This window comes from Xiphophorus hellerii, chromosome 19 (assembly GCF_003331165.1).
Source record: "Xiphophorus hellerii strain 12219 chromosome 19, Xiphophorus_hellerii-4.1, whole genome shotgun sequence".
Taxonomy (NCBI): domain Eukaryota; kingdom Metazoa; phylum Chordata; class Actinopteri; order Cyprinodontiformes; family Poeciliidae; genus Xiphophorus; species Xiphophorus hellerii.
Window position 1 is genome coordinate 3,347,254 of NC_045690.1, and position 25,937 is coordinate 3,373,190.

General features: G+C 35.3%; 2 protein-coding genes across 5 annotated transcripts in view; one reads left to right on the forward strand and one right to left on the reverse strand.

Annotated features, from left to right (window-relative positions):
• myo6b (myosin VIb) overlaps positions 1-24,584 on the forward strand; it is a 42,458-nt gene extending 17,874 nt beyond the window's left edge. The window contains 18 exon segments of the mRNA XM_032548121.1: positions 1,983-2,110; positions 3,632-3,727; positions 4,905-5,075; positions 7,770-7,808; positions 7,905-7,998; positions 8,974-9,104; positions 9,211-9,288; positions 9,366-9,495; positions 11,343-11,433; positions 12,704-12,854; positions 15,406-15,614; positions 15,726-15,804; positions 16,786-16,946; positions 17,077-17,127; positions 19,097-19,200; positions 20,836-20,970; positions 22,334-22,552; positions 23,528-24,584. Of these exon segments, the coding sequence (XP_032404012.1) occupies positions 1,983-2,110; positions 3,632-3,727; positions 4,905-5,075; positions 7,770-7,808; positions 7,905-7,998; positions 8,974-9,104; positions 9,211-9,288; positions 9,366-9,495; positions 11,343-11,433; positions 12,704-12,854; positions 15,406-15,614; positions 15,726-15,804; positions 16,786-16,946; positions 17,077-17,127; positions 19,097-19,200; positions 20,836-20,970; positions 22,334-22,552; positions 23,528-23,727 (2,267 nt within the window). The 3' untranslated portion in view covers positions 23,728-24,584.
• Positions 24,585-25,274: 690 nt separating this feature from the next.
• impg1b (interphotoreceptor matrix proteoglycan 1b) overlaps positions 25,275-25,937 on the reverse strand; it is a 36,857-nt gene continuing 36,194 nt past the window's right edge. For 3 of the 4 annotated variants that reach the window (XM_032546346.1, XM_032546344.1, XM_032546345.1), the window contains one exon: positions 25,275-25,774. Coding sequence is in view for 2 of the 4 variants with exons in the window: in XM_032546344.1 (XP_032402235.1) it covers positions 25,691-25,774 (84 nt within the window). In the remaining 2 variants the exon portion in view is untranslated. The remainder of the gene's footprint in view (positions 25,775-25,937) is intronic. The other variant, XR_004336693.1, reaches the window with a different exon arrangement.

Sequence of the window (25,937 nt, forward strand, 5' to 3'; positions counted from 1 at the left end):
CAGTAACGAAGCTTAAGAAATAGTGTTTCTATAAAGTGTTGAAATGACTTCATCCCTCATATCCGCCCAGCCACCAGCGTTCACCTGAATCCTTCCTCTGGGATCCGCGTCACAGCCGATAAATAAATACGTGACAGAAACGCAGACGTCCTGTTACTCTCAAAGCGTGCGTGTCTGTTGGACTGAAGGGAGAAGGTGCGATAAGTTTCAGAGGGTTTTACGGCCCTCGGCGCCGTGAGGAGCTCAGATTACGCTTCTTGTTTTGGTTCCGTTTGTCCTCGAATCAATCCTGGAATTAATGAGTTGAAGTCGTCCACGCACCAAGGTGAATGAGTTTGATTTGTATTTCAAAGGTTGTGATTATTCAGGTGTGAGGCTAACTGACAGCAGTGAATAACATTTATGACTTGCAAATGACCGTTTGGGATGGCCATTAATTCACTCATCAATCTTCTCCATTTATGCACAGGTGCTTGCTCATGCTAATTTTTCTAAGGTCCTTGGCTGTAACATTATTCTCTGAACAGCGTGTTGGATGAATAATTCAAACATGTGTCTAAATGAGCATCCAGGAACATATTTTATACTTTTTAAATAATCAAATTCAGAAATGATGAGCAGTGGAAGTCTCAATGAATCCCAAAGTCAGAAAAACATTTTGTGATTTTGTAATTTCTTTGTTTATAAATGATTGAAAACTGAAAATGAAGCCACTGTTGCATCATTTACTATCTAGGAAACAAACTGGATTTTTTTGCACCATCAAGTTTGTCTTTCTTTCTTTTTGTGTTCTTCAAATTTGAATAGTGCATGTTCTTTGGGATCAAGGGAGTGGAGTTAATGTCCTGCTGCAAAAATAGCAGAACAAAGTACATCTAAGCCTGTCACAATAATCAATTAATTGCATAATGAAAATGTGCTCAATAATTTCCATTCTGATTAATATTATTCTTTCGAAGGACAATTTTGATTGCAGACTTTCTAATTAATATTATTTACGGTTCTGTCTGTGTGTTTTTATTTCCTTTTTAGTTTTTGGTTGTTGTTTTATTTTGGATATTTTAAATGTCTTTCAGTTCCAGTGTGGAGTTTTCTGTACAAAATTAAAGTTTACTAGTCTTTGTTAGGGCAAACTTGCATTACTATGCCATTATCAATCGAAAATGGTCTCAAAAAACAATATTATTGTTTATAATTTCTGGTACATTTTTGTTGCTGCATCACCATCTTATACTATTTATAGTTTTTGATCATATTGAAGGATTAACAAACCATCATAGATTAAATTTTAATGCTCCATGAGCTCTAAGTGTTCAGATAATTATTCGTTGAAATATTAAAAAATAGGTCATGTTGGCAGTTTCACTTTCAGTTCCAAGTTTCCAGAAACTTGATTGAAGACGGAGCGCCGCTATCTGTCTTATCTGATGATGAAATTGTTGAGACTGCAGTGATAAATCAAACTTAGGTCAGATTTGGACAAAGTTTATAAGTATATATAAAATACTTTAATAACATTTTAACTTGATTCTGGTGCATTTTTCCTAAATAAGCAAAGTACAAACTATACTATAAAAATCTAAACAATTTTCTTTTTTTAAATGGAGTTGAGAAACAATATAAAAATAAAACAATTTCAAGATGGAATCTAAAACTAAAGTATTGGTTTTGCACGCTACTATTGATCCAATATTGGTATTGATGTTATCGGTATTTTGGATGGAAGTCTGTTAAATTACTTTGGACAGTATCCAGGTAGTTTTATTCTGATGTATTTAGTTTTATTTTGATTAATGTCATTTATTTGACACAATCATAAACCCAATTTATTGAAACTGGTCTGAAAGTTTATTTCAGATGTAAAACTTTGATGTCTCACAATATCAGCAAAGCAAAGCATAATCCCTAATTAGCATAAGTTACTGGACGTTAAGTGTAAACATAAGCTGAATTCTGTGGTGGATCTTTACATTTCGGTCCAGATCTTGTGGAGGCGAAGCTGGTGGGAATCCTGGACATTCTGGATGAGGAGAACCGGCTTCCTCAGCCCAGCGATCAGCACTTCACCTCGGCCGTTCAGACCAAACACAAGGATCACTTCAGACTGACGGTCAGACTTTTGGGCTTCTTTCTTTTGGCCTCATTTCTGGTCTTATTGGTGTTTTGGCAAGATGTGACCTCACTGTATAATAAAACATTCAGTTTGATGGAAGATTTCAAGTGAACGTAACTTTATTCTCATCCACTTGTTGTTTGAACTCGACTTAAACAAGTGGCGTGAACTTTTGGATGAAAAAAATGCTTAATGAGTTAATCTATTTAAGTTGAGTCAATTAAAAAAAGTAAAGTATTTGGCAAATTGGGATTATTTTGGAAATGGTTAATGCTTTATGTTACAGATGTTACTCCATTTCTGAAAAAGCAAACCTGCAAATCAAAGAGAAATAATTTCAGCATTGAAAGATAGAATATGCTCTGATGACACCATGTTCATTTAATGTATATAGGTTAAATACAATGTTGTTGTTGGTAATAATCAATTAATCACATGATAAATTAAAAAGAGATCAATAATTTACATTTGCAGGATTTATAGTTTTTCTCTTTTCTTTCTTTCTACCAAGAACTGGATGACAGAAGTCTTTAGTCTGCTGCTTTGGTCTCAACTTGTCCTTTTTTTGAAGGATATTTTTGCTTACAGAGACTTTATAATTCATTTTATTTGTTGTTTCTGCTGTTCTGTTTATTTATTTTGCATGTTTAAAATGTCTTCCTGTACATTGATCTTGGATTACTATTATATTACTTGAAAACTTTTTCATCCAGAAAAATTCCTGATCATGACAGGTCAGTCTGAGCTTCTGCACAAGTAAACTAAACGTATCAATCTATTTTAGGTTTGCAATACTGAAATCGCACATCGTAACTTCACTGTTTAGTTGCGTGTTGCAAGGATTGATTCTTTTGAGTCAACTGGTTTGCATAGGTTTAAGTACAGAGAGCCTATTTTCTGTTCTTGGTGTCGTTGTGATCAGTCAGTTCTGCAGTTCTGTGAGTGACGCACGGGCCCAGTCCCTCCCCCGGTCGCCGTCTTTGTCCTTATTGTTTGCCAGTCTGCCTGATTATCTGCCAACATAAAATTCTTTAAAGAATGTAGCCTTGACACTTATTCAAGCCCAGCATTAGAGGTGGCTGGCTGCAGCCGTGCCATTGTTGTCTTTTAAATGAAGACTATTCTGCGCATCTAATAGGGTGAGAAATGAAAATGTGCTGTGAGCTAACATTTGTACTCCACATCTTCTGCAGCTTTTCAGAGGCTCGTTTTTCCTCAATCTTCCAGCAATTTCTGCCTCCGATTTTTTTTTTTTTCCATTGTTGGTTCTGAAGAATGATCAATGTTTGGACCCTTTCACAGCACTTAAACTCGACAAGATGAAAGTGGCATTCAGAGCTGTATATTCAAGCACACTCATTGAATAAGTACAACGAGTCCTTGAACAAAGTTTGAAAGAATGCGCGTATTCTTAAAGTGTAGCTCTCTGCTCAACACCAAGGACATAATAACAGCTCTGGCAAAAATTCCTCCAATCCAGATGATGTTAGCCAAAATGTGTGTTTCTTTCCCGCTCAGGTGCCCAGGAAGTCAAAGCTGGCGGTCCACAGAAACCTTCGAGACGACGAAGGTTTTATGATCCGCCACTTTGCAGGAGCCGTCTGCTATGAAACGGTATTTATGACGTAAATACTTTTTACCAAGAGTTGCTATTTGTGTACAAGTTTTAACACACTTTGTTTTTTCATTTTAATGTATTTTATTGAAGTTTGGTGTGACAAAGCAACACAAAATGGCGTAAAGGTGAAGGAAAATAAGCTGAAAAGTGTTGAGCAGCTGCAGGTCTGAGGATCTTTACTAGCTTTGCTCATTTTGAGATTTACATTTTTTGCCGTTACGTTTTGCAAATTAGTTTGGACTCGAAATGTTTGGACAGAAATTTAAGCAATTTTAAAGACTTGCTGTAAATTTTTCATCTGATTTAGAAACATTTAATTGTTTATCATTAGAATAAATTTCTTATGATAGAAATTCTGATTTATCGTCACAATAATTTATAATTAATTATGTTTAAAAAACCCCAAAAACGTCAAGGTTGGTAATTTCACAATTTTGTTCCACTATTTGTTCAACTAGAGAATCAATAAAAATCAATACATTTAAAATATGATTAAATGCAGATACAGTTTTCTATTTGGTGACATAAATCACACTTTGTGGGCTTATTTACACGTTGGTATGTTTTTCAAGAGATGCATCTGAGTTTGTGGGTCTAGAAAGAATTATAAATATTTCTTATGGTCACTTTTGTTGTTATCACAATACTATCACACGATATCGTGTTAAAATGTAATTTATTTTCCCTCCAGGATGAATTAGTAGCTATGAAATGAAATTCATCTCCGTATCGTCCACCAACCCATTTAATCTGTTGATTCTCCAACCTTAGACAGACGGAAATGTTTGCTCAAAATACTTCTGACAACTACTGTGTTCAAATACGTTTAGCAACAGATTCAAAATTGGACTTTGACTAGGCCATTCTGACACATGTATTTGCTTTGATTTAATTAATTTCATTTTAATTAAACAAAAAATAAGTCCGATTTTTATAGAAAAATGAATGTATAAATCACTATAGATCCAAAACGCATCATTTTGAGTTGGTGTGTCAAATCCTGACGTTTGGGGTAGTGAATATTTTGAGTTATTGAATATTTCCGTCACATATAGAAACTTGTTGGTACGTGCAGAACGTATCCCATTCTTCACTGGGTTTAACGCTCCATCAGTATGTGGCAAACGAAGCCTTCCACTACATAAATGAATGCGAATACGCTTGTGTTGACAGACGCGGTTCGTGGAGAAGAATAATGACGCCCTCCACATGTCCTTGGAGAGTTTAGTGTGTGAATCAAAAGACAAATTTGTTCGAGAGCTGTTTGAGAACTCCAGCACCTCCAAGGACTCCAAACAGAAGGCGGGCAAACTCAGCTTCATCAGCGTCGGCAACAAATTCAAGGTCAGTGGCGCAGGTCGCACCTTTCTGCACCAATCAGCAACTTGGAAAAACTCTGAGGTCATAATTTTCTCTTCTTTTTTTTCAAATTAAAAAGTGAAACATCACTGTATCCTGACTTCTTTCATTTTCGCCGGCACAAAAACAAATTAAAGCTGTCATATTTTTGTGAAAGAAGTAGAAAAGATTATTGTAGGTCTGAAAAAGCCTCAGGTGTTTAATTTTTTAACTTTTTGTACTAAATGTTTCCTATTTTGGTGCCAAAAGATGTTTTCAGTTACAAAGAGGAGAATTTTATCCAGGTTTAGTCTTGATTTTGACTAAAAAGTTTGTGGTTCGACTTACTAAGATACAAAAATGAGAGCAAGAAAAACAAACAAACAAAATGACTGTATAATAAAAAGAAACTGTTTAAATGACAAACATCTTCTAACTAAGAAGCTATAAGCTCATCAATGATCATTTTATTTTCTAAAGGGCCACAAATGGCTCCTCGGTGGCTCCTGCGTTAGACAGTATTTTAATCAACACCTGCTAAAAAGTCCCTCTGAGTTTTGTCATTTTTTGCAATGAAAATCACTGAAATTGTGGCGCTACTGTTTAAATATGTGCAAGGAATTATTTTGTGATATTTTTTTCCGTTAAAGCTCATCCAAAATTCACATATAGAAAAAAAAGATGAGAAATTTGTATTATTTAAACGACTTAAGTAAGCTAAATTATTTTTACTCGCCACATCGATCCTTGACATTAAGTAAGACTGAGGCAGCAGTGGAGTAGAAGTAAAACATACTGCCACCTGCAGGTGGGAGGTAGCATCACATAAACCAAATGTTTTAACAATTTTTACAAAGAAATGAGCAAAAAACGTGCAGCTATCCATTAGAGAAAAAGAAGCGTGAGCTGTTGATTTTGTGTAAATTTCTGCAATTGCAAAAAACTGGAGGGACTGAACATCTATCTCAAATGATAGAATAATGAACTTTTATTGTTTAGTTTTATCTGTTTTTGGGTCCAGTTTTTACTTTTTGCCTTTAATAATTTTTTTTATCTGATTTAAACATGAAACATTTCATTTACAGATATCTGATGTTTGTTAAATCAGAATGTGAAATCCACCCATTTTCACTTTCTCTCTGTTTTTTGCTGCCTCTAATCTCTCTCAGCTTCTTTTCAGACTAGTAGAAAGTGAGCTATCTCTAATCCTTCTCTCCTCTCCACTTCCTGTTTCTCAGTTTCTTGTCCTTAGTTCGGACGCCCCTCTTAGATTTCCTCCAGTCTCACCTCTTTCCTCTGAGAAAACCTTCCTTGGTGGATAGGATCTGGAAAAAGTCAGCTTGAGGTATAAAAACAGGGAGTTTTAAAGCAACAGCAATGGAAAGTAAAATAAAACAGTGTTTTTTTGTTGTTTTTTGTAGAAGCAGAAGAAATCAGCTTTCATTCAGATCAGTTGCATTTTAAATAAGCTCTAAGCTGAGCAACACTTATTTTGTCATCAACATTTATGTTCATCTCTTTATTCCTTTCAGGAAATGTTTGTAATTATATTTAGGACTAAAACAATGAATCGGATTAATTATGATAAGTTGATTATTGAAATCAAATTGTTCAAATTCTGTTAAAAAATATTGTATCTTGCTTATTTCCCCCAAAGTCTTTGTGGGATTTTGTAAAAGTAGGCCAGGAACTCGCAGAACATTCATGGAAACTCTGAAAGTAAGTTGGGATCTTGCAGAAATATTGTTATATCTGGCAAAACGAAGGAAGAAGTTTTTGAAGATCTGAAAAAAGCAACTCAAGATCTCACAAAAAAAACCTTTAAATATGTGAGACTTCAGGAAAAAAAAACTTAGGAACATTTATGAGATCTTCCTATAACAACTTAAGATCTAAAAAATGTAATGTGGGATTTTATTAAACTGTTGTGGGATCTCAGAAAAGTTACTCAGGATGTTCACCTGCAAAGACATCAAATCAAATACCAAAAGTATTTTTGGTCTAGTTTTTAGTTTAACTACCTTCTTACACTTGAAATAATACAAAATCAACTTAAAAATAACTTTTCAGCAAGAAATAAAGCTTGTTTTTAGTCAATAATTAATTATTATTTCACTTACAGCACAGGAAAAAGCCAATAAATGAGACTAAACTCTTTTAGGTTAGTTAAGAAAATTATTTCTGTTTACTAAATAACAGAATAAACAAATATATAATTTAGTATTTATTATTAATTTAGGTAGAATTTGGAAAGTTACATACTTCTCCTCAATACACTGCAAAAATACCCTTTCCAAAGCAAATTAAAAACTACAGAAAATAAGAAGTTTTTTCTGTTATAAGTGAAATAATCTACCAGTGGAACAAGCACTCTTTCTTCAACATTAAGGAATTATTTACTTACAAGAAGCCTTTAGATATCATTTTTTCTAGTGCACTAAGTTATTTGCACTAGGCCAAACTAGATAAGATTTAGTTTTTGCAGTTTAATAAACCCCCTTCTTTTATTTTACAAAAGTGACCCAGGATCCCTCAAAGTAACTTTAGTCTTGCTCACTTTTGTGACATCTTTCAAAATTAACTCTGCACTTTAGAGAAATATATCTCTTTTTTCTCCTTGAACTATTTTATTTAATTTTAAAATCTTTATGACTCTTATTTTAAAACTTCTGCCTAAAGTTTTTCGTCTTGCACAAACAGACACAACTAAACCTGCTCCTTGAGAAGCTTCGCAGCACGGTGAGTCCAATGTTTCTTACTGTTGAGTTAAAAATGAGGCTGGTTGTCACCGCAGCAGCCTGAACTGGATCTTCTTCATGATTAATTTTTGTGCAGGGCTCCAGCTTCATCCGCTGCGTGAAACCAAACCTGAAGATGGTCAGCCATCAGTTCGAAGGAGCGCTGATCCTCTCGCAGCTGCAGTGCTCAGGTAGGAGAAGGGAAACTAGTTTATGACAAAAAACAGCTCAGGAATTACATCTTATATAAACGATAAAATGCACATATAACTTTTTTATTTGATATGTTGAATTTAAATTAAAAAGCTGTGGAACGCAGTTACAGCTTCAACTCTTCTGATAAGTTTATGCTTTGGGAAATGCATGTTATTAAACGAAGGTTTTTAAGTTTCACATCAACAATTTATAGAGACAGAAAGATGCTTTTATTTCACTTTTTATTTTCTTTTATTTTGTATTTTATTTCATATCTGCTTTTGTTATGTGGCTTTCATTCTATTTATGTGAAGAGAGAGAAGAAAAAACTTTATTTGTAAAATGTTTAAATCTGACCTGTGACTCTGTCCAAGTTTTTAATTTGGACCCATTTTGGTCCTAAATTACAGTGAAATATTACAGTCGCTCTAGGAAACAAAAAAAAATACACGGATAAGTTATAATATTACAGCTTTATTCTTCTAAGTTTATAATTTTATCCTGGTTTTATTATGACTTTATTCTCGTATTATTTTTGACATTTTTTCTTGTAGTGCTATGATTTTATTTTCATATGAGTTTATTCTTATAATTTTATGACTTTATCCTCACAGTTAATTTTTTTTATTAGAATGGCCCTCTGTCATAGTAAATAGAAGCTTGTAATTTTATTCTTTTGTGATTAAATCTCCTAGAATTGGTAAGTCACTGCATTGTTGCAACTTTGAAAAAAATAAATAATAAAATAAAGATCAGTTAATCAAACATAAATTCATAAACAAGCATCACTTGAATCTGTTGCTGCTGCTAAAATCATGTTTATATGGATTAATAATCCTGCACCAAAACTTCTGTCTTAATAAATTTGGCGAGTCGATTCATCCTGATGCGAACATGTAAAAGACGTTCAGCTGTTCTGCTGTATGCATGTTGGATAGATGAAGGTTTGTTTTTGTGTTTGGATCTGTTAGGAATGGTTTCGGTTCTGGACCTGATGCAGGGCGGCTTCCCCTCCAGGGCGCCGTTCCACGAACTCTACAACATGTACAAGGCATACATGCCAGACAAACTCACACGGCTGAATCCTCGACTCTTCTGCAAGGTCAGCTCATCTGTTTCTCTGTTTAGTTGTTGATTAACTTGTTTGTTTAAAAGTGATTAAAAAATATGTTTAAATGACACATCACTGTCGATCTGATCCTTTACAGGCTTTATTTAAAGCTTTGGGACTAAATGAAAGAGACTTCAAGTTTGGATTAACTAAAGTGTTCTTCCGCCCAGGAAAGGTGATGTTTTACTCTTAACGTGTAGCAGAAATTCGTCTCCATTAAGAGTCAAAGTGTGACGTGTTTCTGTGCCTCAGTTTGCTGAGTTTGACCAGATCATGAAGTCCGATCCAGAGCATCTCGCTGAGCTGCTGAAGAAAGTCAACAAGTGGTTGTTGTGCAGTCGCTGGAAGAAGGTCCAGTGGTGCTGCCTGTCTGTCATCAAACGTAGGTCCACAAAACAGCTGTGGTGTGAAATTCTCCAAACATTGAATTAATGTTTAGTCATTCATGTTTGTACTAAAACTGCTTAACACGTCATATGAGCAATGACTATGAATGAAAAAAAACTTTTTTCTGCTTTTTGCATAAAATTATAGAGGCAGTGTTGGACAAAATCAACTTTTTTCAGTTTTACATTATGTTATAATGTTATTCCCTTTTCTAAAAAGACAAAGCCCCAATTTCAAGGCGTTAAATTACAAAGTTTGATTTATTTTAAGTCATATTTGATGCATATAATCTTTTAATAACCTCTTGATTGTGCTTCCATGTACCTGGAAAACACATGATCCTTCATCTTTAACTGTATTTATGTAAAGATAAATAATTGAACAGATTTTAATTTATGAATAATTTTTAGTTACGTATAGGCACAGAGGTGTTTTTGTTACAGCTCTGCAGTTAAAATGAATTTTTTGTAATGAAAAACACAAGCTGGTATTTTTAACAATCATAAACATTATTTATAGATGATTAGCTCAATTAGTTCAGTTAGCAGGTTAGCTTAATCGCTGATTTGTGTCCCCTGGACTGATTTTGTGCAATAGCTTTTTATTTTTAATTGGGACAGAAAGATTTAAGACAAATTGAAATCTTATCAAAATACAAAATATTTTTAAATAACAACACTTTTTACTTTTTTTTTTTGTGAGGACAAAATCTGTCACAGTGACAGGACCTCAATCCTGCTTTTATTTTATTAAATTTCTGCAATTTTTTCAATAAACACCCAACAAATATTTATTTTAATCAAGGAAATCTGCAAAACCTTTAAGTTTCTTTCAAATAAAACAAATCTGACCACTACTTATAGTTTATTAAACACTTTTACATTATCAAGTTGTAAAAACATCACAATATAAATTGACAAAAAGTTTGGACACCCCTGGATTTAAATTTTAAATCAGAGTAAATATTTCCTGTTTAGTTTGGTTTGAATGCTCAGATTTACTTCAGTTTGCTTAATGCCTGAATGACGAGAGAAAAAAAATCTTTAATTTTAAAGTTAACACAGTAGGACTGCTGTACCTTTAAATTGCTTTGGAAGATGATAACCCAATGATTTTAATAATTTTAAGCTCCTGAGTTATAGTAAAGTGTGTTACTCAGTTGCACCAGTTCTGTCAGAATTACAACAACTACTAGGAAGTTAGTCAACATGTTTGACCTACTGTAAGTCCTTTACTTTAAAGACAATAATACCAAATACTAAGCAAAATTATAGACATTTTTAAATTCTACCAACATTAGAAATGACATCTTTCATTATTCTGTAAGCAGAAATAATTTTCTTAGCCAATCTAAAACATTTAGTCTGATTTAATGCCAGTAATTGAGGGAACAAGTGGTGAGTTTTTAAAAATAATTTTAAAAAACTTAGTTTATGTCTTTAGCGGTGAAGCTAAAGCTGCTAGTTTGTAAAGTTGGTATTCTGTGTGTTTTACTGTAGCATCAAATGCAAAGCGGCCTGTGGCTGTCCGCCATTTTAAATTTACCACTTTTCATTTCTGTCTGAATTTTAAAGCGAGCAGCCTCCAGCCTCAACACCACGGAAAAGCACAACCTGGTTATTTATGCTCAGCACCAAGCTGCTGGTTTTCACTGTTTCAAACAGAACCGCCCGGGTCCAGCTTGTTTTTAAGCATCAAATGACCAGACTCTGCTGCCAAGGCAGACCTACAGCCGCGCATTGTTCTGTTTTCTCACATTTCTGTTTCAGTGGAGTCAGATTACATTCTCCTTAAAATCAAAGTAAGCAGCTGATGACACTGAGTATTTTTGTTTCTTTGCAGTGAGGAATAAAATGTCTTACAGAGCGTTGGCCTGTATTAAGATTCAGAAGACGGTCCGCATGTGTCTGTGTAGGAAGAAACACAAGCCGCGGTGAGTTTCCTCTTTCCTTTCTGCTTTGTTTGCTTCTAAGGCTCCATTCACACCAACCACATTCAGTCCACTTTAATCCAACTCCAGTCTGTTTGCCTGGAAAGTCCGGTTCGTTTGGGAAAGTGTGAATGCGTAAAAAAGTGAACTCTGGTCCACCTATAAACCTCGGTCTCTGTTCAGTTGAAGTGAACTCTGGTTCGATTCGAATGCATATGTGAACACCAAGCAGACCAGAGACCGCTCCAATCTCAGAAAGTGGACTACAGCGCAGGGCATTCTGGGTAAACACAACCAAAACAAACGTGTTAGCCTAGCGCTAGCAGGAGAAATGGCTTATGGTCTTTAGCCAAAAACTAAAGAGAAATCCTACAACTACTCAAATCTGATGCCACTCCATTTTTATTTACATTTCATGAAGAAATTTTTGGAGGTGTTTGTGTCGTTTTCGTCAGTGGTTCTTGGTGCAGCGCCCCCACAGGCGAGGAGGAGAACAGGTTGCTCAAAGGGTTTGGTTTGACTCAGAGCAGAGAGAAAGAACCACAGCAGCTGGAATAAAAAGCAGTTTGGTTTGAACCCAAAACAAAAAGGTCTTTCCTTTGTTATTGTTTATTTTGTTTTGCGCAGTAATTTTATTTACTCAGTTACATTTACTTGAGTAACATCTTGGAAAATAAAAACTTTTAGAACCATTTTTATACCCTGTACTTTTTACTGTAACTTGAGTATTGTTATAATGAAGTAACTGTAAAATGTACTCTAGTTCTAGAGTAGAGTATATTTAATTCAGTTCTATTAAATATTAACAATTGTAGATTTTATAAAAGAATCCAAAAAGGACCTGAATTCTCCTTTGATTTGTTTATTTCGATTTAAGTTGCGTCTATATGATTTTAGTAAATGCTTTGTAGCAGACTTTAAATCATGGAACCATTTTTGATATATAAAAAATAAAGTAATCAGCTTTCTGCTCAGTGATCTGGTTAAAACACTATAAATACAGGTTATTGATGCATTTGAACCATCTAGCAACATGCCCACTGATGCATGGCTGATTTACTGCTAACATTTATTTGCATAGAGACGTTAATTATATCTGAGTGCAAACGGAGTTTAGAATAACTTTTAATATCCAAACAGAAACCGATTGAAATGAAACAAACATAAAATGCCTGTAGTCCTTCTTTCATTACAGAACATCTATATTAAAATAAAGGCTTTTTATGAACTGTAAGTTTCATAAAAAGGTAATTCTTTTACTCTGTTGATTCAGGATTGAAGGTCTGGTGAAAGTCCAAAAGCTGAAGAAGCACATGGAGCGTTTCAACGAAGTGGTGAACAGACTGAAGGAAGGGAAGCAGGAGATGGCCAAGCAGGTTACAGAGCTGGCCACAGCCATAGATGCTCTGTCAGCGAAGATTAAGGTAGAAACTGGAACTAGAAGCAGCTTTTTGTGTCAATATCCAATGACATTTATTGTATGTGAAACTAATATTTTAAAAGTGCACAATAACAATTTAGATTTGTATTTCAGTTTCATTATTGATTCCTCTCAAATCTTTGCTGGTTTGTGCTTCTTTTTCCAAGTTTCCTGATTCTCTGTTTTTGGTTGTTTTGTCCTCAATATCTTGTCTGTTTCTAACATCCTGCATCTGACTGAAAACTTTTAACATTTTTGACTTTTTAAAGTCACTTAAAGCTGATTTTACATTATAAATAGAAGCTTTGAACTTCCTTAATAATTGTTCTCATGGTGTATTTTAAGTGGAGCAGCCATTTGAATTTATTTGAAGTTATTTATCTGAACTTTAAACAGTCAGAAATTTGCAGACATAATGTGTTTAATTTTTTCTTTTCAGGTAATCGGGTTATTGATTGATGTATCTAAAGTAAGGCCTTAAAATGTCTGAAATTTATTTACGTTTTTAAGTAAATCGGCCTTTAATATGTTAACCAAAGGTCTTAAATTTTGTCTATAGGACTTTTCCATCTCATATATTTCATGTATTTTTTTCAGTCAGGTAAAGGAGTAAAAGTCAGACATCTACATGCATTTGTGATGCAGTTGAGGCTAATGCTAACTAGCTGCTAACATACCATTGCTAGCTAGCAAGTTTTTTCTGCAAATTTATTGCCAGTCAGATGGACAAAATTCATACATTTAGGTGGAAATATAGGTCTTAAATTCCATCCTTAATGGTCTTAAAAAGTCTTAAATTTGGCTTGGTGAAACTTGCATAAACCCTGAATGTTTACATTAAACGGTTTGAGTTTTAAAAACATATTTATTCATGGAAGAAAAAGGTCATTTTTTTCTTTAAGCCTCTCTGACTCATATTTATTTGATTTTATTTTCTGTACATTCGGAGATGCAGATGTAGACGAAGCCCTCATCCTTGTATAACAAACCATAACCTTTTTTAAGTGTTTTGTGCCCTTTTCTCATTCTTTCTCTGAGAATCAATGTTTTCAATCACCTGAGGCGGAGAAAAGCTTGTGAAAAAGACTCCAAAAATTTAACTTATTGAATTTGTTTTGCTCAGTGATCAATCACAGTTAGTTAGGTAAATCCCAGCTCTCCCCATGCAATATGCCCCTTTTATTATTGAACCCTTAAGGTGCAGCAAATAATCAGAAACATGATTTCATGCTATTTGAATTTGGTGCTCAAAATTCTCCAGTAGCAATGATACCATTTTTGTGCGCTGCAGCTTCCTGTATGTAATTACCAAATGTAATTATGGTGTTCATTGGTATCCTGATTGACACTAAGGAGCCACTGACCTGGTTTCTTACTCTCTCTCTCCGCTCCAAACACTTTTTCCATTCTAACTGTTGATTTATTAGCATCCCTGCTGTCAAACACACATGTTACTCTGAAGGTTCAGCAATTGCTGTTGGCGTGGCGTGAATAATGCATCAGATGCCAATGGCTGTGGTTCAGCCCTCTATACATCTGTCATCTCACCTCTTCATGACACAGTTAGAGACTCATCCTAATGAATCCCCATAATGCCTTGCAGATATTTAGAGGAACTGGACACCACGCCTGCAAAGTGCAACTGACAGACTTACTGTCACTCTGTAACACATGGCCTCATGGGAAACATTTCTAATCAATACGGCTATTATGATTGATCTCCGTGGTGTTTAGTCCTACAAATTCAAGATAACAATGTTATATCCATGTAATATTTGAGTTTAAAAATAAAAACTAAATGAAATTCTTGTAGAAATGGTCGATATGACTGAAAAATGTATCACATTATAAGCCTTTCATATCAGTCGATATTGACAATTATTGATTATTTTTTTCTTTTAAATATTCTTCATGTTTTAACCACAGTTTTCACTTCACTGTTTATTTTTAAGTAGGAAAACTTAAACTGCTGCTGCAGTTATTCAACAGGTTGTTGCTAGGTAACCAAAGAGTGAGTGTGTTGCTAGGTAACCAAAGAGCGAGTCAGTTAGTTGGTGCCACCAACCTTCCTTAGCTCGCCGTTAGAGGTTGAGCAGAAAAAGTCAATTTTTAGATTGAAAAGTCAAAGATTTGCTGGAAAAAAACTCAGAAATGTTGAGATTAATCTCAGAATGTATTTATTTATTAATTTATCTTTCTTTTTTCTGAGTTAGGAATTTTTTGACTTGGAAATTTTCTAAGCTTCAAAAATTTACATTTTTCTACTTTTGAAACTCAAGTTTTTTTCTAGAAAATGCCTAAGATCTCAATTTCTGACACAAAACCCTCCAAAAATGTGTTTTCCATTTAAGAAAGTATTCTGCAGGAGTTTTACAATCAGTGGAAGAGCTACTGTAATTATACTTTATTTTTAGTTTTCAGGTTTTCTGGCTCTGAAACATTTTGATTTTTAGCCTTCAAGACTGAATTCTTCAGATTTTGGCTTGGTTTTGTTTTTATTTCCTGCTGCTTGTTTTGTAACCGTGACCTTTAATTTGCGCCTGTTTGACCTCCAGGCCACGGTGATGACCTGGAAGCAGATCGACACCGAGTACCAGGCGCTGGTGAAACGCTCCGAGCAGCTGCTCACCTCCATGCAGAAGAAGAAACGGGAGGAAGAAGAGACGGAGAGACTGAAACACATCGAGGAGGAGATGCAGAAGGAGAGGAAGAGGAGGGAGGAGGAAGAGCAGCGACGTAAACAGGAGGAAGAGGACAGAAGGCTGTGAGTGGAAAAGATCCAAATATAACTGATGACATGTTTGTAAATAAATAATAAGTAAGTGATGGATTTGATTCTTTTCAATGAGAAAAACTTTTTGTTTCAACATTTTAGAAAAGCAGAGATGGAAGTGAAAAGAAAGCAGGAAGAGGAAGACAGGAAGAAGAGGAAGGAGGAGGAAAAAGTTATTCAGGTTTGAAATGTTTTGTCTTTTTCAACTTTGACTAAAGGTTTCCATGCAATGCTGACAAAATTAATTTTAAAAAAATCTGATTAATTAGTTTTATTAATTCCCTGCTTTCAGCTTTTTATTGGCCTCTTCTGCACAGCAGGGAGAATAAAACTAGTGAAAGAAACCTGTGGAGTTTAAATATTACTGTAATTATTACAAAATGTCTGACACACAAAGCAGCATCAGTCATTTTACAGGAGCATGTTTCTGTAGCTCAGTGGCTCCAAACTTTCTGCCATTAGAGCCAAAACTGCCGTGCTGAGAAAACCCGAGATCCACATCATGTTTTTAATATTTTAATGAAGAAAAGTGGTTTAATTTTTGTAGAAAAATGAATCTGTAAATCAATCAGGTTTATTTGTGAAGCACATTTCAGCAACACGGCAGTTCAAAGGGCTTTATGTCGAGAAAACATTAAAAACAAACAAACATGTTGTATCATCAGCAGTTGTGAAAACTAATAGCGAACGTTGTCTCTTGTCATCAGTACACATTGAATATGTTGGTTAATTTTCTATTTATTATGGTTGTAAACAGGCAGGTTTTTAGCCTTGATTTAAAGGAACTCAGTGTTTCAACTATTTCACAGTTTTCTGGAAGTTTGTTCCAGATTTTAGGTGCATAGAAGCTGAATGCTGCTTCTCTAAATCATTGTTGATCCAAAATATAAACCAGGTTTTTCCACATTTTCTATGTTAAATCGCTTTTTAGACTTTTGTTGAGGTAGATAAGATCGGCTTCACGATCGGCCGATCGCCAATCTCTAAAAATTAAGAAAATTGGTGCACCCCTCATAAAAATCTCAAAATGAATCTCAAATTCGCACCATTCTTGTATTATGACTGAGTGGCCTAAGAAAATCACCTAGCGGGCCTCAAGCAGCCCCTGGGCCACACTTTGGACCTCCCTGATGGAGGTGTGTTTTGTGGTGTTTGTTTGCAGACAGAACTGGACGCGCAGTTGGCTCTGGAGCGCGAGGAGCAGGTCCAGCGCGCCGCCATGGTGGAGCAGGAGAGACGCGACCGCGAGTTGGCCATGAGGATCGCTCAGAGCGAGGCCGAGCTCATCAGCGAGGACGGCCAGGGCGACGCGGCCCTGCGCAGGTAGACGCAGCCGACGCACGGCGCCGCATGCACGACGCCGCATGCACGACGCCGCATGCACGACGCTCGCCCAGGCCGACCTGAGCGAGCAAAAGTTACTGACCTCTTCCTGTTGCTGTGTTTTCTCCAGCGATGAATACTTTTCAGGTCTTCCTGTCTCTTCATCCTCAGCCAGACTCATGTAAGATACCTGAGCAGGTGAAACTAACGCCAGTCGTAGTCGCTCACTTAATCCTAGACTCTCTTAATCCCTGCTGTCGCACCACATCTCTCAGCTGCCTGAAATAAATACCAGATTATAATCCACCAGTAAAATTACTCCTCTATAATTATTCAATCAAATTATTGAGGTTAATAATCAACATTATTGATGATTTAATGCAGATTGTTTTGTTATTCACAATTATTTATCATAAGGCTTGTATATTTATTATTAAATTTATTTAAACTAATCTGAATATGATGGAACAATAAAATGACTCCTTTTTAATTGTTCAATCAAACTATTAAAATTAATAATCCACATTACTGATGATTTTATGCAGATTTTTTGTCATTTATAATTATCTAGCATAGGACTGGTACATTTATTTTTAATTTTAATGAAAGTGAAATCAGAATATTATTTATGATCACATTGTTTGTCTGATTGAACTGGTGGTAAAAGTATGTCTTCAGGCTTTTTAGGACTTTCTAGTTATAATATTTTTGTTTGTCAAATCAAATATTTGTGCAGCAGAAACATTCAGATGTCTCTCGGAGAAGATCTCTCTTCCTCTCGTTCTCTTCAGCCAGGAGTTTTCCCTTTAACCTGCTGCCAGGAGCCGTTGCTCCACTTCCACTTCTCCCTGTGAAAAAATCAAGTCTCCTTTTCAGATTTACAACCATTCCACTCAGGCACAAGTCGCAGCCAGGAATGACAATGATCCTGAATCCGTTTCATCTTTCCAGTCAATAAGATTTCTAAGAGATAATCCAATGATTCATAGATCAGCAGCCAGAGACACTATGCTGACTGTAATTAGCAGAGGCAAATCCCTTCATTCCTATTATGGAATTAGCTGGTTCCACTCAGCAGGAGGGCTGCAGACATGAGATCAGAACAGAGCAATCTGTTAAATTGCTGAAATTACATCTGGTGCTATTAATCTGATTTATATAAAAGCACTGCGTCTTTTCCCTCGCTTTACTGTCCCACAAAGGGGAAATTCACCTCTAACAGGAGCGTCAGGGTGTAAAGGCTCACACAAAAACAAAAAACTTTAGTGTTAAAAAAACATATATAAAAAAATAAGATTAACAATAATAGTAATATATTTAAAATTCTGCGATCAAAAGGATGTGCAACTGAGTTGGATGTTTACTGAGCACTGAAAAACATCGACTATTTATTGTACGATCCATCAGTCCAGGAAAAAAACTGCTGAAATGTTTTTTTTTTTAAAGTAAGAACAGAATGGATTGTTCAAACGCCAGCATGTGTCTTAAAGGGGCAGTTTTGAGTAAAATCGACTTTTTTGAGCTTTACCTCATGTTATAATATTATTCCCTCATCAAAAACAAACCTGGTGTGTTGCTTTGATTCTTCCATGCATGTTTGAGAAATCCTTTAATCTCCATGGCAACCAGTCAGCTGGCAGAACGCCTGGGTGGGCCTAGCCCCGCCTTGGAGACGCAGCGCCTCTTCTGAGCTGCAGTTTTCAAGTTACTGAGCTTCTACCTCACAGAACAGCCACTCTGCTCCTTCAGACTAGCCAGCAGCAATTAGCAATTAACACTTGGTGGAACATTTCCTCTGCTGGGCTCAGTATAGGAGCCACTCCTCAGTGAAACGCTGATTAACACGAAGTTAAAGTGTTAATAAAGGAGCCATGTTGTGATGACTTCCTGAAGGCGGAGTTTCAGAAAGAGCAGAAGTTTTTTTTTTTTAAAGAGACAGAGACCCAATTTAGAAGTCAAATTTATTTTTAGTCATATTTGATATATAACTATTATGTATTACTTTAACCACACTGAATATTTCTTTTTAATCAATCACCTTAGTGTAATGCAAAACATTTGCTTTTTCTCTACTAATCTCATCTTTCCCAACTTACCTGTCTGCATCTGTTCCACCTTTCTCACACACCTTTGTCTGTTCCTAACCACAGGGGGGCTCAGGTGCAGGCGACCAAAGCTGCTGCCGGCGTGAAAAAGTACGATCTCAGCAAGTGGAAGTATGCTGAGCTGAGAGACGTCATCAACACTTCCTGTGGTGAGAATCCTGTTCAGCTCTCAATCCTCCATTACGAGCAGATTTAGGTGTGAGAGCTGTTCATGAAATTGATATTTTCCCTCCTTCATGTTAAATAATTCAGCACCAGCTCATATTTGGCACTTAATGATAACCAAATTCATTCGGCGCTATCTTTCTACATCTGTTTGATGGGTTTTTTTTTTAGTTGCCAAAGTGTCTGTTGAGCGTCTTCGACTCCAGCTGTGAACAACATGTCTTGCCTAAAAAGACATCAAAAGAGCAAAGTTGAGGATTTTCTTGCATCTGCTGCTCATTTGTGTGTCTTTGTGATGAGGAGAGGAAATTGTTACCTCAGTAAGAGGATTGTTAATTTTTCCTTTTCAGTCTGAGGCAACATGAAAAGCTGACGACCTTTTTCTCATTTTCATTGATGCGTCTCTTCATGCTATACTTTCATCAGGCTTGGCTTTCCAAGGACATCTGGATAATTATCACAACCGTGTCGATGATGTTTCACCAGGACCTCATTAGAAATGTAGCAGATTCTCATCATTATGTTATTTATTAATTCATTTCAATGCATTGATAATTTGTCCAGAGAATTTAAGTGAAATTCCTGTCATTACCCTACAAAAGTATTCATATCAGCAAAAACTTTTCACAAACTTTAATATAATTTAATTTAAATTTTTAACCAATTCAATGTAAAGTGTATTTTTTAAACATGTAAAGATATGAAGAATATTAATTTGTGTTTTTGAGTCCAAACTTTGTAGAGCCACTTTTCACAATAAATTTAGCTGTGAACGTTTGAAGGTATGTCTTTAATGTTAATGAATTCATCTATGATGACAATATTATTTGTAAATGATTTTATGAGTGACGTCAGCGACATTAACAAGTAAATCTACAATAAATCAGAAGAATTTGAAATAATATGAGTTAATACAACATTTTGTTTCTCTTTTGGATCAATAAAGTATTTTTTAATTTAAAATACATTTGTATACAACATCAATTCCTAAATTAAACATTTTAGTGCAAGTAAATAAGTTTGTTTTCTTCCCGTTCTGTATTGAAAGGGGGGAATCCCACAGCATGACGCTGCCACCACCATGTTTCATTAATTGTGTTAGGGTTTCCCCCACATCGTTTCCCATGTAGGTTAAAAATGTTGTTTTTTTAGTAAATGTTTTATGAATTTTCTTTCAACAATGTCTTTCTTCATGGAAGCCATATTTTTAAAATGACAATAAAAGTCCAATCAGGGTTGTGTTTGTAATATGATAAACCATGCTAAAGAATTGTGAATATTTTACACTTAGATTCATTTGGCAGGTGTAACTTATCTCGGCATATTTTGGGAATTTTGTTGCTGTGAAACAAACCAGCAGAGAAACCAGTTGGAAACTTATTTAAATCTGCAAACTAATCTAATGATCAGCAAGAGTCCAAATCTGGAAGAATTTCTTCTGTTGTATTTTGATTTAATTTTTAAATTGATCACTTTAGAAATGCATGGAGGTAGAAGATTAACCTGAAGATCTTGAAGTTTTAAAATGTTTTCTAGAGTGTATGACAATATATCCCAGCCTATCCTTTTAAATGTAACAATTTGTGTGAGTTTTAACAAACTTTTCTTTGTTTTGAAAGACATCGAGCTGCTGGCAGCCTGCAGAGAGGAATTCCACCGTCGTCTGAAGGTTTATCACGCCTGGAAGTCCAAGAACAAGAAACAAAATGATGACGGGAGCGACATGAGGGCTCCTAAATCTATCACTGACTATGGTTGGTAAACAACATTATTGTTCCTGTCACCCTGTTGCTCTGACTGCAGGAAAAATAATCCAGTTATAGTAAACAGCTCATAAACCTGAGGAGCTCTCATAATTTTTTTTCTTGCTTTTTTATTTTCACATCTAGTTCATCTTTACAGATAGAGACCTAGGTGCTGTAGGTTGAATATTTTTAAAGGATTCCCTCAATGGACAGATTAAACCCATATTTTATGTTTAATTTGGCTTTAATAAAACCATAAAGAACATCAATACTGCTAAACTGCACCGTTATGCAGATGACACTCTGCTTTCCTCTGTTGGCTCTAATACAGGTGATTCTCAGTTTTAAACCTTATTTAAGTTAAAGTTATTAAAAACATTGGGAACAATATTCCCACAGTTGAAGTGCATCTGTATGCAGATGACACCACAGTTTACTCTAAAGCTTGTCAATATTGTGATATAGGTTATAGCTGCCCAGGCTGATGTTTTAAAAAGGAATTTTCCTGCAGCAAATCTCTGCTCAGTTGCTGCTGAAGGATTTACTCTCTAACATGGCGAGTCTAGCCAGAATAAATATATGGGACCACCTTTAGCTGACGAGGCTAACACCATAGCATTGGTTTGTAGGTTCTTTCAATATGATGGACAGAAAAAAAACAGATGTCACATGCTAGTTGTGCTAACGCTGCAAGCTAGTGCTATGATGCTAATGTTTGAGAGCGACTATAAATGTTAGTAAACCTCCCAGACAACGTAAGCCAACACCGTCTGTTTAAATATTAACTTTGTGGATTTAAGGAGATAAAAAATTTGTTATATTGAAATTAATTATGTTTTATCTTTACTACAGAGAATCTTTTTCCTTCAAAAAATGTAGTTGCAGTATTGAAAATGTTATCAAAGTGATTCCTTTAAAATGAATAAATATGATCCAAAAATCCCTCTCATATTTCAGATAATGTTAGTTTTTCTACTTTTAGAGTAAACCTTATTGAAAAGCTAAAGATAGCTGAATATTTGGATGAATAGCATCCTTCCATTTGGAGTGAATAGTAATTTTTTTTAAAAGCCGAAGCTGTGCTTTTATTGTCAAAGTAGGAAACAACCTGTTTTATCAGTCAAGAAAAAACTTTTTCAGGCTACATTTTTGAACATTTGTGACATAAAGTATAAATCTCCCTTTTTATGCTTAATAAACATTTGTTGGGAAAAAAACAGCAGCACCGAAATACTTTAAAGTACCAAATCAAACTGTACAAACTCTCCTCTTTTTAAAGAACTTTTAAATATTATTCTTTGATTCATATCAGACCAGACAGCTTGCTTTTCCTCTGGATTTTACTTTTGTTGTTGAAATAATTGAATTGCAGCTGAGCAGAACCCGGCTCCTCCAACACCGGCCCAGCACCAGGAAGTCGCCATGAACCGCCAGCAGCGATACTTTCGGATTCCTTTCATCCGACCCGCTGACCAGTACAAGGACCCGCAGAACAAAAAGAAGGGCTGGTGGTACGCCCACTTCGATGGGCCGTGGATAGCCAGACAGATGGAGCTGCATCCAGACAAACAGCCCATTGTGTTGGTCGCAGGTGAGTCATCAACTCGCTCTTTGTTTCCTCAAAAGGTATTTTTTTAGGAAAATCATGTCAAACACACAAAGGAAATTTCATCATGTTTGGTCACTGATGCTGAAAAATTATATGAAAGAAAATCAAAGTCTTCAAAAAATCAGTAGAAAAGATGTTTGTAGTTTTCTTATTGGATTGATAAAATATGCAAAAAAAGTATTTATTTTAGGTCTTTATTTGTATCCCTGTCAGTTTATCTCTTCCCTAACTACAAATCTCCAATAAGTTTCATGAAACTAATGAATTAAAATATAATTACAAAACATATTAAACTCTAAAAATTTAATTTAAAAATCATTTGATATAGAGTTGATAGAATATTGTAGCAAAAAAATTTTAATATTACATCAGAATAATAAACTGTCCAGAAATTTGAGCTTACACTTGGTTGGGGCTCCTTTTGCATGAATTACTGCATCAATGCAGCGCAGCACGGATGTAGGTTCTGCTGAACCTCAGGAGGTTCTGTATGCACTGTACAATGGCTGTTGGAAAAGATAAGTGTCTTGTAAACCATTCCAGAAACCATTTGCTGTGTTCCTGTTGGTTGTGCAGGAGGTCCCACTTCTGCTTTTCAAAGATGTATGGTTGTAATTACACATCTGTTTACAGCCATTTTTCATGTGCGAGAGTAAACGTTGAGTTGGGGGCGTGGCCAGCAGCAGCTTATTTGGATTTAAAGTGACAGAAACCCTAAAACAGCTGAAAATCGGTAGATAATGAGATCCAAGAATAATTTTGTGCAAAAAATGTAAAGTAGGATGTTTTGTAGCCCATAATTTCTCCTAATGTGTCCAAGGACTTATAATAAATCACTTTTAACTGGGAGGCTTATATTTAGTAATTCAATCATGTTCTCATTTATCAAGTTTTTCTTCTTAATATTTAGCGCTGGGCGTAAATCTCTCTGCTTTCTCATCCTCCTCCACCATGAAGGTAAAGACGACATGGAGATGTGTGAGCTGAGTCTGGAGGAGACGGGTTTGACCAGGAAGCGGGGCGCTGAGATCTTGCCCAGGCAGTTTGAGGAGATCTGGGAGCGCTGCGACGGGATCCAGTACCTGAAGAAGGCGATAGAGAACAAGCAGGCCCGGCCAACGTACGCCACCGCCATGCTGCAGAGTCTCCTCAAGTGAAACCATGCTTCTGCGTGAGCAGTTCACTGTCTCTGTGCTTTGTGGGAAATTAAGGAAATAACATGCAAAGATGCTCCCTGTTCATCTCTAAATGCTCACTTGATGTCAATTCTTATACTGATATAATTTTCTATTTTTTATTCATTTGCAGTGCAACACTTTAATTTAGTAGCGTTAGCAAACTGGTTGTTTTTCCGAAATCTATGCAGAAATTCAAAATCCCACTGAGGCCTTAAAATTGCACCACATACGTCTTAATTGGTTCATCCTCTGTAGCTGTAAACTTAAAACCCAAACAGTGACACCAAATTAGAGCTTTAACTGTCTTATGATGCCATAAAATTCATACTTTATGGTTTTTGGGACTATAAACGAGGACAGTCACCATTTACACCGAAATATATGGTTTCATAAGTTTTTAGCAAAGTCAGAATTCAATTTTTATTCTTCAAACAAACTCATACCGACTGAATTTGATCATTTTAATGTTTTATGTTTTCAGTTATGGGAGATATCATGTAATGTTGCAACAATGTGATGCCTGTAAACAATAGTTTGTTTTTCCTGGCTGCACATATTCTGTAGCTGGAGTTTTTTTATTGTTACTCATTTGATATGGAAGAGGGAAATGTTTTCATGTTTGCAGTTTTGTGCATACAGGATTGTTTTACAGCTAATAATGTTGGTGTTTGTGTTATGGGTTTTTTCTCAATGGTTAAACAATCAAGTCTTCATTTACCTGAAAAACAAAAATCCCACTTAATACCAAAATCTGAGTAATGAAAACTCAGATTTTGAAGCATGACGGCTTTCTCTATGGAAAAACTGTAGAAATAAACATTTCTGAAAAATTCCCAGTTGATTTGTCTTTTAGTTCTATCAAGAATTTTGGTTTTGAAATTACAGCAGTAGTTTATAATTAATATTTTTAAATTAGTGGGTTAATGTGTTGTTCTGTGTTACATAAAAGCTATTAGAGGTTTTATACTTATGAAGTATATCAGATTTTCACACAAGCATCTAACAAAATGTAACTAAATCAATTTTAATATTTCATTTCATTTCAAAATTAAGTTGTGTAAATATTTTTTTTATTTGAAAGGGTTGCTTCACACATTTTTTTCTTCCACTTAACTTTCCATTAATATGCTTGAATAGAGCAGGATGAACAGCCATCGTCTTGAGCTGTGATCTTTTATGGCTAATCCCCTTTTTGAACATTTTTGAAATTATTTGTCAGACAATAAATTTAGAAAAAATTGTAATCAAAATGAAAAATGAACTAAATATTTTAATGTCTAGTAAACTTATAAAGTTTAATTTAATTTCTTCCAATATTAATTCTAACACTAGATTTTAAAAATAGTATTTACTCCAAGAGCTCCACATTTTTTCTTCTATTAAACACTTTAATCATATTAAGTGTTCTGCTTATAAGTTCGGTATTATAATAAATCATTTCCACCATTTTTTCCATTTAATTTGATTCTCCAAAAATGTGTGCAGTTGCATCTGAATACAGTTTAAACTGACAGAAAACACGCAGCTTGTTCTTCTAAAAACCTTTATTTTATTTGCTTTACATGAAAAATGTATAAAAATATGTCCAGATCAAACGGTTATTGATAAGTTTGTGAATGGGAGTGACTGAAGCAGCCAAGTCAGTAGCTTATGCAGTACATTCTCTTTTTGGGACACAAAACACGTCAAAAACAAAATATATTACTTTATCTACACATACAGTGAGATACAACCATGTGCATCTTTCTGTAAATAATAAATACCTCATTGTGAGGAAAGACCAACCTTTGCCAAGCGTGTACAGGAAATGTTCCTACCATTTACAACGTGTAATAAATATTAGTTTCCCCTCGAGCGCAGCCTCATCTGCAGAGCTCTCTGTCTAACACTATGAACGTGAAACTGCAGCGTTTTTTCCTGCTTCGCTCCGGATCAGGTGTCATCAGAGAACTGTGACTTCGAAACAGTCGCTGTCTGGCGCCCGGAGCAGGCAGCACCTCCCGTACTCACTGGACAGTCGCCACGTCTGGAGGAAACGAGATGCAAAGAGTCAGTTTGTCCCCGGTGGAGAGACGCTTCGTAATTATCATTCATATGGGAGACGGTGATTTTCACACAGAAATTACAAAAGCTTGAAATCACAAGCTCTTCATTTGGAGAATGTTTCCCATTGTGCAACAGTTGTTAGG